The 17,952-nt window shown below is 41.8% G+C and overlaps 1 protein-coding gene across 2 annotated transcripts; it reads left to right on the top strand.

Moving 5' to 3' along the window:
• Nucleotides 1–254: 254 nt before the first annotated feature.
• Nucleotides 255–17,607, top strand: LOC123840831 (EF-hand calcium-binding domain-containing protein 3-like). Of its 2 annotated transcripts, none has more exons than XM_064583937.1 (8): nt 255–381; nt 488–788; nt 910–1,012; nt 2,076–2,196; nt 5,098–5,291; nt 5,694–5,878; nt 11,425–11,547; nt 14,370–17,607. In XM_064583937.1, the coding sequence occupies exons 2-8, from the start codon at nt 699–701 to the stop codon at nt 14,694–14,696; spliced, it is 1,143 nt and encodes a 380-aa protein (XP_064440007.1). In that variant the 5' UTR covers nt 255–381; nt 488–698; the 3' UTR covers nt 14,697–17,607. The 2 variants fall into 2 exon arrangements, with proteins under 2 accessions (XP_064440007.1, XP_064440008.1); XM_064583938.1 differs by having other exon boundaries at nt 488–704.
• The last annotated feature ends 345 nt before the right edge of the window (nt 17,608–17,952 follow it).

Here is a 17,952-nt window from a genome sequence, read left to right on the forward strand (position 1 = left end):
GCGTGAGCGCGAGAGGGGGGCCCAGAGGCTGCCTTCTGAAATGTATGCCCTTCTTAACTGTGAAGACCACTCGGAAGTAATTGTGATCTGTAACCTAGTGGGAGTTTCAAACCTGCTCTGTGTTCTGTGGTACCTTGGAGGCGGGAGTTAGTGCCCCCACGATGCACGGCGCTTAGGAAATGAAAGAAGTACCTGTTCTCTCTCTCTCTTTCTTGCCCTCACTGGGGGAGGAAGTGACGGTAAGGGAGGAAGCAGGAAGGAGAAGATGGCTTTGCCGGTTTTGTCCACGTAGCTGCTGCGCACCCTGGGAAGGCTTTCATAGTGAGCCTTGCAGATAGGACTGTCCACTTTGTCATCGTCTGGCCTCCTGGCTCCTAATGGGTAGGTCAGAGCAGAAGCAAAACGAAGGAGGGGAAAGAGGCCTTCTTTCCCTACGTCGTTGTAACAGATGGATTTCCATGCTCTTTTTTTTTTTTTTTTTTTAAAGATTTTATTTATTTATTTGAGAGCAAGAGAATGAGAGGGAGGAGGGTCAGAGGGAGAAGCAGACTTCCCGCCGAGCAGGGAGCCCGATGCAGGACTCGATCCCAGGACTCTAGGATCATGACCTGAGCCGAAGGCAGTCACTTAACCAACTGAGCCACCCAGGCGCCCGATTTCCATGCTCTTGTTACTAGCTTCCCCCATCCGCCAGGGACATGCAGGTGATTAACTGCCGGTACTTGTCACCCTTCCCTGGAAGCAGCTACCTAGAGGAGACAGAGGCACTGATGCTATTGCAGAAGCTCGTAAGATTTTCCCCATGAGGGTGTTGGGTGTTGCTCCTTTCTAAAGTGAGGCCAGTATTATTCCCTGAGAATGTTTGGTCTTGAGACTGAAGACCCTGATCGCTGATTTTTTTTTTCCCAGTGGTTAATAGAATGGGTGGTTTCTGCGGTTCCAGGACTGCAGCCTGGGGTCACGGCCAGGCCCTGGTGGGCCTTTGCCCCTGAGAAAGTCGCCGTATGCGGAGGTTAGTGTTGTGTCCATTACAGCGTCTTCTCTCGTTTGAGCGTCTCTGATTCTCTGGCTGTCTTCCCTTCCCTGAAATCTAGCAGCTGCCAGCCAGGCCCCCATTCTGCCCAGCCAGTGTGGGCAGGCACCCCCCTGGAGACATCCCTGGTGTCCTGTGGGTCTCTGTTGTCAGGGACCAGGACATTTTTCCCTCTCTGACCAACCCTGGATCAAGGCTGCACCAGGACCTGGTGCACTGTGGAATTTATTGTAAAGCCAGCCTCTCTGTTGTGAGTGAGCACTGCAAGTTCCAGAAAGACCTGGTTAGCATGTGTTTTCATCTGTCACAGGCCCTACCAGCCCCTAAGCTCACTAGCCTTGTGGCAAGACATAAAATAATACTTGGAATTTCCCAGAACTGGAACCCGGGTCAGTATGAATCCACCTGGGATTGTCCTGCCCCACCTGCGTCCTGTGTTTGTTCTTTGTCACCTGGACGGTCATCTGTCTTCTCTTCCTTTTCTGTGTGTGTTCCATTCCACCTCCCTTGTTTACCTCCCACCTGTTTCTGTAGCAATTTTGGTCTTTTTAGGCATACCTTCTGGCGAATGTGTCTTAATTGTCACAGATTTTTCAACATGAGTTATAGTTTTGAAAATACATCGATTCATAGGCAGCGAACTGTCCTTAGAAGAGACCGAAGCTGCTGCTTCCGGTACTACTGTAGTAACGAGGGTTCACCTGCAAGCCTGAGACACGTTGATCAGCAATCCCTTCACCCAGAGAACAAGACAACAGTCCTTAATACATAAACCATGTTTGTGTGAAGTGTCTTAACTTACAAGTCAGTATTTACTTAGAAGTCATGGAACTAAAAGCATTTTTTTAATGATCATTGTGTCTGTTCAATAATCAAGATGACCTTTCTACCAAACAGAACAGATTTTGAATGTTTTTCTATAATTCTCTAGTACCTGGCTCAGTATTAATATTGTAAATAGACTAAAAAGACTGTCGGCTTATTACTTTCTTTGAGAGATGTTTTTTCAGAAGGCATTTTGAATTTTTTTCCCCCTTCATAGTTCCAGAAAAGGAGAAATGTTTAGATTCAGCTGGCAACCCAGGGATCCTGTTGTTTGAAATCCTATCAAAGCTTGTAGAGACTTCAGCTTTACCCAGAAAGGCTGTAATGGAAATAGTAAGGTAAGTGGCAAAGAAGTGTAAAATTGGCCTTCTTAGAAGCACTTATGAGGCTCTTTACATCCTACTCCACAGGGTCTGCTCCAAAACAAAGGAGAAGGAGTCTGTGGCAAAGCTCACATGCCACATGGGACCTTATTCCTTCATCCCAACTGTGCTAACTTTGAAATTGCAAGACTGACCTCAGACCATCTCAGGGCCCACTGAGGGCCTAAGATAGCCAAGAAGGTTCAGACTCTTCTACCCTAAGCTAGAGAATCCCAGAAGAGTAAAACTTTTCCAGGGATGACTTCGGGTGGGCTTGGAAATCTAGTTTGGAAGACACTCCCATTCATGCTGGAACTACCAGGGGCTCTTTTGACTCTGGGATGATGTAGAGCAATTTCAGACCTCCCAAAGTAGCCTTTGGACTGGAGCTGAGCCAGAACTGAATTTGAGAATAGAGGATGAAGAAACATCCTCACACCCAAATGTGTTTTATTCCAGCAAATACCACTAAAGATAAATTTCCTCAAACTATTTATATCATTGTATTATAGATATTGAATATTGCTGTTATCAATCCTTCTAGCTCATATTCTTTCAAAGCATTCTGCTTTCCCTTTCAGACTTAAAAATACAGAATGTTTTCAGAATCCTCAATGGATAATCATCTCTCTATGCTATCCTATATTTGTCAGATGTGGAACCAGAGGGTCCACAAAATTCTACTCTTCATTCCATTTCAAAGGCATTTATTAAATGCCTGTTGTTGGTACACAAATTTGACACATTGCTTAATTTCTCAGCCTTGGTTTCCTCACCTATAAAATGGGAACAACAATAATAATACCTACCTAAAAATAATAATGATAATAATACTTTATAGGGCAGTTGTGGGGATAATATGTGATAATGCAGGTGAAGTAGTTCAATAAATATTCCTGGAGCTAGGGGTGCCTGGGTGGTTCAGTCGGTTAAGTGTCTGCCTTCGGCTCAGGTCATGATCTTCAGGGTCCTGGGATCAAGCCCCGCATCGGGCTCCCGCCTGCTTCTTCCTCTCCCACTCCCCCTGCTGGTGCTCTCTCTCTCTCTCAAATAAATAAAATCTTAAAAAAAAAAAAAATCCTGGAGCTCAATATATATTATTATTATGTGGAAGTAGCTGGAATAGTCATAAAGCATATATATTATCTGTTTTAATCCTCTCTTTTTTTTAGATTTTATTTATTCATCAGAGAGAGGCAGAGGCAGAGGGAGAAGCAGGCTCCCCGCGGAGCAGGGAGCCCGATGCGGGACTCGATCCCAGGACCCTGGGATCATGACCTGAGCCAAAGGCAGACGCTTAACCATCTGAGCCACCCAGGCGCCCTTAATCCTCACTTTCTTAATGGGTACTATTATCCTCATTTTACAGATGAAAAACCTGAAGTACAGGTATTAAGTAACTCACCCAAGGGGCAGTGGTGCCTAGATTTTAGCACAAACAGTCTGATTCTAGAACCCATGCTCCTATCTACCCTCCTAGACTGCCTCTCAGGAAATCGTAGCTGATGGTGTTTTTATTATGATGATGATTATGGTTGTTGCTTTTCATACACCTGGTTTCTAAGGAGATCAAGTGTTTAATACGTAGCATTTGCATTTAAGGAACTTAAAATATAAATTGAGAGAAAAAGCCATAAGTATGTAGATTACTAAATATACAAAAGTGAAATGACACAAAATATATCACACAATTAACTGTCAAATGAGTGGCAAAGGTCATTCATTTAGTTTCTGAGAAAGCTGGTCTCAAGCTGGATAATGGTAGAATTTGATAGGTATTCCTGTAGTTGACTATAGCATTTATTGAGCATTATGTGCAGAGTTCTGAGTGTGCACTTTACATGCATTAGCTTTTTCCTGGATCACTGTCTCCTAACTGGTCTCCCTGCTTGCACCTTTTGACTCCCACCCCCATGACTTGCTGGCTCCACAGTCTATTCTCAACACTCCCTCTGCCTAGCTGATGCCTTGATGCCTACAGCACCAAATGGTCCTTTTAGCACAGTGTCGGATCATGTCACTCCTCTGCTCAGAACCTTCAAAACCCTCCCATTTCCCTCAGAGTGCAAGCCTCACACTTCACATGACTTACTGGCCCTCCAGGTGATCTGCACCCACCTTTGACCTCTTTTTCTTTGCCCCCTGTTACTCTGCTCAGTCCGTGCTGGCCTCCTTGAGGCCAGGCTGCTCCGTCACTCCCCACATCCAGCTGATCACCAAGTCCCACCCGTTTGACCTCCTAAACCTGCTTCATAGCCTCGCACTTCTCCCTAGCCCCATGCTGGGGAGGGGGCGGGGAAAGAAGCAAAGGACTGAGGACAGAACCACAAGGAATTCCCATACTTGTGGAATGGAAAGAAACAGACGGGTCAGCAAAGGAAACATTAGTCATCAAGAAGGGAACCAGGACGGTGTGAAGTCGGAAGCCAGGGCCACAGACAAATCTAAACCAGGACAGACCTTCCCCCAGTATTAAATGCTAAAGTGAGGCCAAGTGAAGTCAGGACTGAAGGGGTAGAGTTAGATTTCGTGGTTAAGATGGTAGTTAAGAAATCATAAGGGGGGTGCCTGGGTGGCTCAGTCATTAAGCATTTGCCTTCAGCTCAGGTCATGATCCTGGAGTCTCGGGATCCTGGAGCGGGGAGCCTGCTTCTCCCTCTGACCCTACCCCCTGCTCATGCTGTTTCTCTCTCTCTCTTCTCTCACTTTCTCAAATGAATAAATAAGATCTTTATAAAAAGAATTAATTTAATTAATGTATTCAGCATATAACTTGCAACTAGACTTTTTTCTTTTTGTCCAGTAAGACACCTTTTCAGCAGGACTATATAGCACTTTCTATTCTTTTTTTGGATTACTTTTTTTTTTTTTTTATAGCTATTTCCGAAGAAAATTCCAGGATACCACATCAGGAATGTCATGGAGTCCCTACACTGTGGGTTATGGGAAAAGGAGATTTAAACCAGACATATGCACACCTCCAAGCTCAAGCACAGCTGCCTTTGCTAATGCTGCCCGAATCGCAATAATGCAAGAAAAGGATTTACTTAAATTTCTTGAAGAGCTCAAGAGTAAGAACCATTTGTCCTCTCCCCCTTGTTGTAAAGGATTTATTTGTATACTACTGGTCAGAAATAAATACTAGAGGCCAAATGCTAAAGAAGCAGGACCACAGCCTATTCTGAGTGACTGGTCTCTGTCACACAGATATCATTTGAAAGCAAATCCACATCTTCACCTGAATCCTCCTGATACAGGTGAAGCCTGGAGTCTGGATGAAGCCTAGACTCTATGTATGGGGAGGGAGGTGAGGAGAGTGAAAAGGAGGGTCATGGCCATTGAGAAGACTAGAAAAAAGCAAAATAGGCACCACATGTATGTCTTTTATGCGAATTTCTTCTTACACTGTTCATAATACTATTTTTGGTATTTTGTTTTTATCTTTTTGTTTTGTTTTGTTTTTATCTTTTAAGGGTGCAGTCCTCCTTCAGATAGCCCATATTCAAAAATACCCATCTTTCCATTGTTTCCTAACAAGGATGGGGTGGTGATGGGAAAGCCATTCAAAGACATACAGAAATTAGAAATGCTAAGGAGAAGGGAGCCTCTGGATTTCTTTGAGAACTACTTTTTCCATAAAAGAGACTGGAAGACACAGGTAAGATTTTGGTTATGTCACATTAGTTAATTTAAATACTTAGGTTTTCAAGTTCTAACTTAACAGAACTAATACTTTTTTAATGACAAACATTTTCAGTCATTATATTTCAAACCAGATTCCATAGCCATATTCCTAAATTTAAGCCCAGGTATAAATATTTCATTTAATTTCAACGAATAGTTAAGCTTACTGAAAAATACAACCTTAGGCTTGGGGTTAGAGGTGGAGAGTATAAGAATAACAATAAAAAGGCCCTCAGATCCTACCTACACCTGCTCTCCCTTCAACCTAGTGACCAGAAGCTGCATTTTGGGCTCCCTCAACTAGCTCTAGATCTTGGTTGGGCCAGATACGATGGGATGAGAGGACCAGGTCCACAACTCAGTGGCGCAATCTGTGATGGAGTGGCCATCCTGCTCTTGGACTAGACCCCAAATTATAGTCCTGGCTACACCTTCTGGCCTACTTCAAGGTCTGAATGTTAAAGTCTCAGGCAGCCATGCCTTGGTTTCTGGGTATTCTCTGAGGAAGCTCTGGCCTCACTCCTGGCTATGACAGGCCTCCCAGCCTGCAGAACATCAAGATTTCACTGGAGGGGCACCTGGGTGGCTCAGTCGGCTAAGCATCTGCCTTCAGCTCAGGTCATGATCCCAGGATCCTGGGATGGAGCCCCACATCAGGCTCCCTGCTCAGTGAGGAGCCTGCTTCTCCCTCTCCCACTCCCTCTGCTTGTCCTCTCTCTCTCTCTGTCGAATAAATAAATAAAATCTTTAAAAAAAAAAAAAGATTTGATTGGAGACCAGTGAGGCATCTCTGGGTTCCAGAAATCCATGTGGTGTTCACATCACTATGAAACCTCTTAGAAGTCCCTCCAGGCATAGAGTTTAAGAGTCCCCAAGGCTGGGGGCAGGGGTTAATGGGGAGCTGCTAAGCAACGGGCATACAGTCTCAATTATGCAAGATGAGTAATTCTAGAGATATACTGTGCAAAACTGTGCCTATAGTTAACAAAACGTATTGTACACCAAAAATGTGTTAAGAGCATAGATCTCATGTTAAGTGTTCTTACCACAATAAAATAAAAATTGTTTTTTAAAGATTTTATTTATTTATTTGAGAGAGAGAGAGAGAGAGCATGAGAGTGGGGTGAGGGGCACAGGAAGAAGCAGACTCCCCAGTGAGCAGGGAGACCAACGCGGGACTCGATCCTGGGACTCCAGGATCATGACAGAGCAGAAAGCAGATGCTTAACCGACTGAGCCACCCAAATAAAAAATTTTTAAAGAATCTAGGGGAAAACAGGTGCTGGCAAGGATGTAGAGAAAGGGGAACCTTCCTGTACTGTTGGTGGGAATGCAAACTGGTGTAGCCACTCTGGAAAACAGTATGAAGGTTCCTTAAAAAGTTAAAAATAGAACTACCCTATGACCCAGCAGTTGCACTATGAGGTATTTACCCAAACAACACAAAAATACTAATTCGAAGAAATACATGCACCCCAATGCTTATAGCAGCATTATCTACAATAGCCAAATTATGGAAACAGCCCAAATGTCCACTGATACATGAATGGATAAAGAAGAGGTGGTGTGTGTGTGTGTGTGTGTGTGTGTGTGTGTGTAGATATATACATCTTTTTTATGACTGAGCAATATTCCATTGTGCATAAAGAATGAAATCTTGCCATTTGCAACAATGTGGATGGAACTAGAGAATATTATGCTAAAGGAAATAAGTCAGTCAGAGAAAGACAAATACTGTATGATTTCACTTACATGTGGAATTTAAGAAACAAAACAAACAAGCAAAGGGGAAACAAAGAAAGAGAGAGAAGCAAGAAACAGACTCTTAACTGTAGAGAACAGATAGTACCCAGAAGGGGGGGTGGGTAGGGGGTTGGGTTAAATAGGTGATGGGGATTAAGGATGCACTTGTTGTGATGAGCACCAGGTGTTGTATGCAAGTGTTAAATCACTATATGAAACACCTGAAACTATTATTACACTGTATGTTAACCAGAATTTGAATAAAAACTTAAAAAAAAAAATAGACTCTGGAGGAGTAGCACAGTCACAAATGACCTTAACTTCAGACTTTGAATTTATCTCTCCAGATGAAGTCATACCCACAGGCAGGTATCACCAACAAGTTGGAAATAAGGGGAACTTTATTCCCCTTTAAATTTATTTTCCAACACTAAGCCCTCCACCTGTGATCATTATCTGTTTACTGTCAATCTCTCCAACCAGAATATAAGGTTCATGTAGGCAAGGACTTTATTTCTTTCACTAAAGGATTCCTATCACCTAGAATAGAAACTGGTCTATAGGAGACTCAGTATCTTTTGGATGAAAGGAAATTATAATACAAAGCCTTTATTTATTGAGAGCAAGATTGTCTCTAATCGTATCAGCAGAGATAGTGTCCACAGCTTCCTAAATGGTCCGCTTCTATCTTTGTCCTCTGCAGTCTATTCTCAACACAGCAACCAAAGTGGCTCTGCTAAAATCAGCTCAAAACTTGCCAGTGGTTTTTCACATCACTCGAAGTAAAAGCCAGAATCCTTACTGTAACACTCAGGGTCCTACACAATCTAAACCTGAGGCTTCCAATAATGGTAGCCACAGTGGCTATTTAAATTTACATTTAAAGGTCACCTGGATGGCCCAGGAGGTTAAGCATCCAACTGTTGATTTGGGCTCAGGTCATGATCTCAGAGTCCTGGGATGGATCCCTGCATATGGCTCCCCACTCAGCAAGGAGTCTGCTCCCTTTCCATCTGCCCCTCTCCACCCTACACGTGAACTCTCTCTCTCTCAAATAAATAAATAAATCATTTTTTAAAGATTTTATTTATTTAGGGGTGCCTGGGTGGCTCAGTTGTTAAGCATCTGCCTTCAGCTCAGGTCATGATCCCAGGGTCCTGGATTGAACCCTACATAGGGCTCCCTGCTCTGCAGGGAGCCTGCTTCTCCCTCTCCCACTCTCCCTGCTTGTGTTCCCTCTCCCACTGTGTCTTTCTCTGTCAAATAAATTTAAAAAAAAAAATTTTTTTTTAATAATATAAAAAATAAAGATTTTATTTATTCATGAGAGACAGAGAGAGGCAGAGGCAGAGGGATAAGTGGGCTCCCCGTGGAGCAGGGAGCCTGATGCTGGGACCTGGGATCATGACCTGAGCCGAAGACAGACACTTAACCGACTGAGCCACCCAGGCATCCCAATAAATTAATCTTTTATAAAAAAAAAGAAAAGACCTGGTGATGGGTATTAAAGAGGGCATGTATTGAATGGAGCACTGGGTGTTATAGGCAAACAATGAATCATGGAACACTGCATCAAAAACTAATGATGTAATGTATTGGTGATTAATATAACATAATAAAATAAAACTAAAAAAAAGAAAGGAAGAATTACTGGTTTGGGGAGTACTAATCAACAAGAACTAAAATACTGTACACCACAGTGACACAGGAGATGAGGAGGCTGGTACTCAGAATTAAAGCTTCCTATATTTTGTTAAATTTATAATGAGTGTTAAAAATGTGAGGATAATCACTAAAATGAATCATGAATAATTTAATGAATAATCATTATAATGAATAACTGTTGAATAGAAGGGGGAAGGAACAAGAAAAAAGAGAAAACATGGAAAAATAGAAAGTGCAAAATAAAATAGGTAGAAAATCCAAATATATCAATAATCACAATAAAAGATTAAAACATACTAGTTTATTTAAAAAGTATTAAAAAGAAAAAATAGACAATGGTTCATCTTTCAAGTCTAAAAAAAGGATACTGAGACTGATTTTTAATAATTTTCAGATATCTGTTCTTTAAAGGAGACACATCTAAAATACAACACAAAGTATGAAAGTAAAAGGACAGGAAAAGATACATCAGGCAAATACAAATCAGTGAGCTGGTATCAATATATTAGTATGGGGAAAGTAAAATTTAAGGGAAACATAACTAAAGATAAAGATGCTATTTAATTATTTTTTTAAATTGTCAGGAAGATATATCTATCTTGAACCTGGATGCACCTAGCAAGTTGACAGATAAGGTGACAATTCACAGAATTGTAAGGATTAACTTTAGACGTTTTAAAGGCATGCATGCTAAAAAAGTGAATACACAAATCCATAATCACAGTGGAAGATATTTATCATGTATCTCTAGAAATTAATGAAGCAGACCAAAGGTGGGAGGAAAAGGAAATCAGCTCATTTTACAAAGAAACTGTACCTGTTAAGGAAGAGAGACATGGAACATGAAGAATCAGAATCTAGAAAAAGTTGTTTCGGGACCGGGGAACTTGAGCACATTAGTAGCCAGGAGGAAGGGCCCTTAGAGCTGTGGTTCTCAATCCGGGCTGCACAACAGAACCACCAAGGAGAGCTTTTAACCACCGTGTGTCCAGGCCACAACCCTATCCAATTAAATCAGATACTGAGATGGGGCTTAGGCCTTGGTATTTTTAAAAGTTCCAACATGCAGCCAAAGCTGACAACCACTGGCCAAGGAAGAGAAACTGAAGATGTAGGAGAGAGGCAGGACTGGCTACGTAATTTGTGGAGCCAAGGGCAGAATGGAAATGTAGGGCCCCTTGTCCAAAAATTACTAAGAATTTAAAGACTGCAACAGCAGAGCAGTAAACCAAATTCAGGGCCCTTCTGGTCCTATGGGATTGCACAAGTCTCACACCCATGAAGCCAGCCATGGAACAAGGAAAATCGAAGGGAAATGGTTCAGGAGGGGAATTAATAAAGATACAGGGGGGAGACTTTGGTCTTGGAAATCAGAAAGAAACTCTCACATAGAAGAGGCAAAGAGGAAAAATCAGGCTACACAATGGAGAGAAATCCCAAGGTGGAGAGAAGAGTGAAAAGAATTCATGTTAGCTAGTCCTGGAGAGATAATCATTAGCTGAGGGAATGTGCAGATCTGGTTTTCCAGCAGCCACTAAGAAGACAGCTATGAGATCTGTAAGAGAATTAACAGCATCTAATGAAGGAAAGTAGGGTCAAGCAGTACTAATAGCCTGGATGAGACTGGGTACTACACGTTTTCAAAGAAGCAATCCACATATTTACGTGATTTCCAGCATTGTTCAGCAGCCCAGGAACAGGGAAAATAGACAGCTGGTTCCCCAGTGGAAGTTTGGAAGTAATACAGGTTGTATTCCGTGGAGGGCACCTTCTTCACTTTTCAGTGCTTGGTGATGGCTTGGAAAATTTGGTGAGGATAGAGTCGGCTCTTCTCTACCCTCCATATCCATTCCACACATAAACCATCTTCTGGTCTGCACTTCTGAGTAGGCTTCATCATTATAAAAGAGAATTCGCTAAATGCTCAGTTACACATGGTGCTATACCAGGTGCCCCAAAACAATGGACAAGTGGCTTAGCAGTAACCTTATAAATCACATACAAACCCCTTCCTGATACGACATATTTCTGTTTATTATGTCTTTGTTGTATATTTAACCGAAAATATATCACTAACCTTCTTTGTGTGTGTGTGTGTGTGTGTGCATAAAGGCAGCAAATATAAAGCCTATCAACCCAGTCTCAGGCTATCCAAGTGACATCCTAGCCATTGACCAAACACTCAAGAAGAAGCAGAATTGGACAGTGACGGATGCAGCTGCTATGAAACAGCACGTGAGTATTAACTGTTGCATGCCTTCCCAGAACGCGTTGATCAGACTATTTTCTACTTCAATACTACAACCATCCCAAAGATATTTTTTCTGCTCTATGTCTTTAAAATAAGACAAGATCATTTCTCATTTTTACCCATTGTAATGACGCTTCTTGCTCTGTGATCAAATGGATTCAAATGTTAATTGTTATAATTCATCCCGCTAATCACCCATGGAACCATACCCAGCATCGTTTCTGTCAAACCTTCCTTTGTGTCATGCTGGAAATAGCAACTAATTAAGGCAGCAAACCAGCAGTCACAGTGAGCAGGTGTACTAAGGGAATCATGATGAGTGAAAGCATCTTGATTATAGCAGCTAAAAGAAGAAGAAGAATTTGAGCGCACTTCCTAGGTGCCAGGCACGGTACTCTAGATGTACTCTACAGACATTAATTAATTTACCTACCACAACAGTCCTTCCGGATAGGTGCTGTTATCATTGTCATTTTACAAATATGCAAGGGAGGTTGACTTCTCTAAAGGCAGAAGTAATAGAGCCAGAATTATAAACATGAGCAGCTTGGCTCTGGAATCCACACTTTTAACTGCAACTCTGTGCTCCCTATCTACTTTTGTGCCCTGACGTCTTAGCAACTTTTGGACTCCACAGAGACAGACTGAGGTGTATATATTTCATGCTGCCTCCCTTCTGCATTTGACCAGTGCAGTGATCAAACTCTCCTTGGCATTTTCTCCTTCCTCGGCCTTTATAAAGACTACATCTTGCAGGTCTGTGTCCCTTCCTCTCGCTTCACTTTCCTGAATGGTCACCCCTTAAGTCTTGATATTTCCTTGTTTTCTAGTCCCATCCTACTGCTCTTCCCATTATATGCACTAATCCATTCATTTTTTTAGTAAATATTTATACATTATTAATAAAGTTCTAGGATTAGGGGATGCCACGGGGGGTACATAGCTCCTGCCCTCCATGATCTTGAGCTTGGAGTGAGGGTGGAAGAGAAGGAAACACGCAGTAGTAATATATGGGAATAAATGAAACTGTAGGTCGTCAGTACTTCATGCCACAGAGGAGTGGGCTCCCAACCTCTGTCTCATCATGGCACATATTCATGCTGGAGTAAATGGAGGCTGCTTATAGCCAGAGACCTCCAGTCTACAGCAGCAGCTGCCCCAAGGGCTAAGAAGCTTGAGAAGATCAGTAAGGTGGCATACCTGTAACCCAGCAGAACATTGGGAATCTCTGTGTTAAGTGAAGGAACAACTAGGTCAAGTACTCTTCAGATGATCTCAGTCTACCCTCCTTGTTTCAGCTGCCACCTATATCCTGATAACTCTTAAATTTGTCACTCGTGTAGACTTCTCTCCAGTATTTTTGACTTATCTCACTGCCTGATGAATATTTTTACCTCACTGTCTCAGCATATCAAATTGTACATGTCCAAACCAAACTCATCATCTGCATCAAACTGGCTCTTCCCTTGGGGATTCTTCTTGACATCAGGTATTGATACCACTATCTACCCTGTCGATGAAACTAGAAGGCGAGGAATCATCCTAATTTATATATTGTCCTCACTCCTCACATCCACCTATGACCAACTGTGGCTACTCTTGTTCTCCTGAAGATTTTTCAAATCCATCCCCTTCATCCTACCACTACTGCCTTAACTGAGGCCCTCATTCGGTCTTGCCTGGACAACACACTCCAACCTCCTATCCCTGCCTCACAGCTGCTCCCCTCCACCCATTCTCCACGCAGCTGCTAATGATCTATTGTGAAGGTGTAGCTATATCCCTGTCCTGCTTGCAAATGAATCTTTCCCTCTCAACAATGGCAGGATTTCTCAACTATATTTTCTGCTCCACACACTGAGATTTGTCTCACTTCCATCAGAAATAGTGGCTTACAGGGGCGCCTGAGCGGCTCAGATGGTTAAGCCTCTGCCTTCGGCTCAGGTCATGATCCCAGGGTTCTGGGATGGAGCCCTACATTGGGCTCCTGGCTCAGCAGGGAGCCTGCTTCTCCCTCTCTCTCTGCTCTCCGCCTGCTCATTCTCTCTCTCTCCTTCTGTATCTCTGTGTCTCAGATGAATAAATAAAATCTTTAAAAAATAAATAAATAAATAAGAATGCTTTAAAAGAAAGAAAGAAAGAAAGAAAGAAAGAAAGAAAGAAAGAAAGAAAGAGAAAAGAAGTAGTGACTTACTACAGCTTGATTTTCACTGAGTAAAGGGCTCTCTCAGCCTCACTGAGATCAAATCTAAGGGCCCCTACAGCAGACAACATTTTGCCTGCCTTACCTGCATCATTCCTTCCCTCTCACTTTCAAAACTCGACATTTTAGCACTACCAACATGCAGGTGCCTCCTACCAACTCCAGAGGCTTATTACCTTTGCCTTTGTTTATGCTCTCTCCTTTCCCTGTAACACCTTCCCATTACCACTGACTCCCTCAATCCGGTTAAATCCTCGAGGAACTACTCAGCATCTTCTCTCTCCCTGCCCTAGGCTGGATTGAGTGCCATCCTTGGCACTCCTTTTATCTCCAGAGACTATCTCCATCCCACATTTCCTCCTTGGTTTAGTTTATTGTGTTTTTAATATTGTCATAAATGTCTTATCTCATTATTCCCAAATCATACATTTTGATTGTCCATCAACTCCTAACTCACATGTCCTCTAGAGGTTCCACCCAATGGATAAACTCGGTGATTTTCACCTAGCCTGGGAATGTAACTCTTGGGATGTCTAGAATTGTGGTTCATAAGTCAAAGATATGTTAAGCTAACTACTGCAAATGTCTGTTCTCTCACTGCAGGTGAAGAGAGCTACTGATGCCTATAACTTGGGAATTGCCCTTGAGCACCGGAAAGACATGCTAAACCTCTGGCGGAAGATCCGAGGGGATCTGATTGGAATAGACACTAAAAATGAGTCCTTTTATGACACCTTTTCTACCTATACATGGTCCTGGAATGTTTGCCAAGAATTACTTTCACCGAAGGACTTAAGGTTATATGATGCCTACATGAATAGGAATACCTTCCACAACCCTGTATTCTCTTCTTCCTCGGATATCAGTGAGTGTGACACAGAGACAGGAAGAAAAAGAAAACGGAAAGGTTTCAAAGGGTTTCGACAATGAAATTTCTACATTTTCTAAACAGCTCATTGCAAACTACTTTTTCATAGATATCAAAATTATGGTTTCTTGCTTTTGTCTAGTACATTCTTAGCAGCTGGAAATGTTGACATCTTTTGGATTCTAACCAGTAAAAAAGTTTTAAGTCCTAATGTGGTTTCCCTTTCCTAATTCTGAACAAGTAACTAGAGGCCATGCGGTTATCTTCCCAGCAAATGGCTGCGCTCTGCTGCCCCCACCTGGCTCAAAAGTGCCTGGGCAGAAGGAGAAAAGCTGCACGTGGGCACTTACCTCAACACAGGGATGCCCCTCTGAGCCCCTGAGGGCTCTCTCAGCAATAAGCATCTGAGTTTATGAGTTTAAGTGACATTGGGTTTTTGATTATTTGCAAAAGAGGCCAGAGGCAGCAGATGACAATGATCTTTCAGTTCCAGGGAATAATATCACCATCTCCCAGGGAATCTTGATTAAATTTGGGTGTTCCTAAGGCTCCTTAGTCACACATCATAGGGCTGATCTCTTGAATCCCTCTTAAAAACAGTTGATCTCACCATTACACTTGTTGCTGTTGTTCTTTAGTGTATTTAATAAAGATGCGCAGGGCGCCTGGGTGGCTCAGATGGTTAAGCGTCTGCCTTTGGCTCAGGTCGTGATCCCGGGGTTCTGGGACTGAGCCCCATGTCAGGCTCCCTGATCAGCGGGGAGTCTGCTTCTCCCTCTGCCTCTGCCCCTCCCCGTTTGTGCTTTCTCTTGCTCACTCTCTCTTGCTCGCTCTGTCTCTCTCAAATAAACAAGATCTGGGGATGCCTGGGTGGCTCAGTCATTCAGCGTCTGCCTTTGGCTCAGGTCATGATCCCAGGGTCCTGGGATAGAGCCCCGCATCGGGCTCCTTGCTCAGCAGGGAGCCTGCTTCTCCCTCTGCCTGCAGCTCCCCCTGCTTGTGCTCTCTCTCTCCCCCTCGCCGCCCCATCAAATAAATAACTAAAATCTTTTCAAAAATAAATAAATAAAATCTTAAAAAAAAAAAAAAAAGTACCTTATAGACATGACCACTCTTCCTACCCAAAAAACAAGATTTAAGGTTTGACAGATTTTTTTTGGTATGGCTATGACTGTAATAGGCAATCTAAGAAATGTAATTTGGATGCCAAAATATTAAAATTCCTGGGATATTTTCTTGGATCAATGGGATAACAGGAGAGAATATTTTTAAGTATATCTGTTCTGGAAAATCTAAAATGTATAGTAATACAGTCTATCAATCTGTCCCACACTGTGGTTGACAGTAGAAACTAGCATCTTGCAGATGAAATACAGTATAGCAACAGGTATTCAGCCATTCATTCAACAATTATTTATTGAGTTGCATAATGTGTGCTGGCCCGAGTTCTAGGACTTGGATATGTAACAGTGAATGAACAGTAAAATGCCCTGACCTCACAGCTGAGTAATGCAGCTAATTATAACCACTGACTCAGTACTTCCACTTCTAGAAATTATTTCTAAAGAAGTAATCATGAATATACAAATGATTTAGTTATAAAGATAATTATCATGTTGGATTTTTAATAGTAAGAAACTTAAAGTAGCCTAAATGTCCAGCAAATCATGATACAGCTCTATAAAACAATACCAGGGTCATTAAAACAATGTTAGAAAAGAACATTCAAGCAGGAGAATGATATTCACAAACTATTATCAACTTATAAAACAGGCTACAACTGCTCAGAGCCATGAGAAAACTTTACGGAGTTGTTCTAAAACCTAATTTTGATGGTAGTTGCACAAATATAGATTTTTATGAAAATGTATCCAACTGTACACTTAAGATGGATGAATTTAATTGTATGTAAACTAAACCTCAATGAAGCTGTGAAAAATAGGGGATAACGCAGTTCTGAAACTATTTTAATGTAAAGGTTACTTCTATAAGTCAATTAGAAAAAAAGACTGGAAAGATATAAACCAAAGTGTTTAATGGATTAAATTAAGGATGGAATGGGGTGGTTTCTTTTTTTCTTTTGTCTAAATGTTCTACAATAAACACATATTTATTTTGCAATAGGAAAAAAACCACAAAGTCTGTTTAAAGTTGTTAAACCAGCATATTCAATCCTCTAGGGCTGCTGCACGTTCCGTGAAACAAATTAGGACACCCTTCCCCCACCTTTCAGTTCCAGAGCACATGCTTACACAGACCAGAATTTCCACTGATCGGAACTGAAAGAAAGGCATGAAATAATTAACTACCCATGTCCCAGGTTGACACCCAAGGCAATAATCCAGACTGAGAGTTAACTTTTCCAGGCTTTGAAACCATGCCACCCAGCTAGAAAAGCTCTTGAGGCTCACCAGCAGAGGGACCCTTAGGTCCCCTGAAAAGTATTGCTGAAGCTACAGTCCAGTATATAGTCTGATACTACAAAGGACTCACAGCCATGTCTTCCCAATTTCTTCAGAAAAATGATTTTAGGTGCTCCCAAAGATGAAGAAAAATGAGTTGTACAGGTCAACCAAAGATAATTGTATAGAAATTAAGTTTAGGATACTTTTATCACATTTCATCAAAAGGGACCAAGTTGTTTGACATTTTCAATGACTAATTATTGGAACTAATATAATAAGTGACTTCAGGGGAAAACAGAGAGTGAGCTCTATGCAAGGAAATATGCGGTAGGACTGCTGACTAGGAGCGTTAATAGTTTTTGGTGTGGGGAGAAAAAAGCATGGGCAAGAGAGAACAAGATGCCAAGAATAAATATAAACCAACCACTACATCAAACAACTGGCCTTGAGAAAAGATAAAAATCCTTGTACTTGTTTTTTGGAAAGGAGGTTTTGTTCAAAATGTTTCAAAAGACCGTGAGAATGGCAAACGTGTTTTCGAATAAAGTACAAGTTCTTTATTATCTTATTTTTTCGATTCACTCACGTATTTTTCTTTGTGATTAGGGGAGGTTTAAGGCTTGTTCGTTCCCATTTCTTTTCTGAGAAAGATACAGAATCTCTCATAGCTCCCTTCAGTTTTGCCTATGGAAAGAATGTTCAATGAAGTAAATGATCACTAGTTACCAGTGGGCTATCTAGTACTGCACCACTTAAATAACTAATTAACCGTTACCTTAACTTCTTCCAAATGGTAGTCCTTACTCGCCTGGAACTCTTCTCAACTAAACCTTATTATCAACAGGATACTTTCTTCTAGATTATTTTGAGAATCAGTTTATAGTAATTGTCGAAACAGAAATGTAAGGCTGAA

Source organism: Mirounga angustirostris, unplaced genomic scaffold (genome assembly GCF_029215605.1).
Source record: "Mirounga angustirostris isolate CCGP_5_RB_7025 unplaced genomic scaffold, mMirAng1.0.hap1 SCAF_156, whole genome shotgun sequence".
Taxonomy (NCBI): domain Eukaryota; kingdom Metazoa; phylum Chordata; class Mammalia; order Carnivora; family Phocidae; genus Mirounga; species Mirounga angustirostris.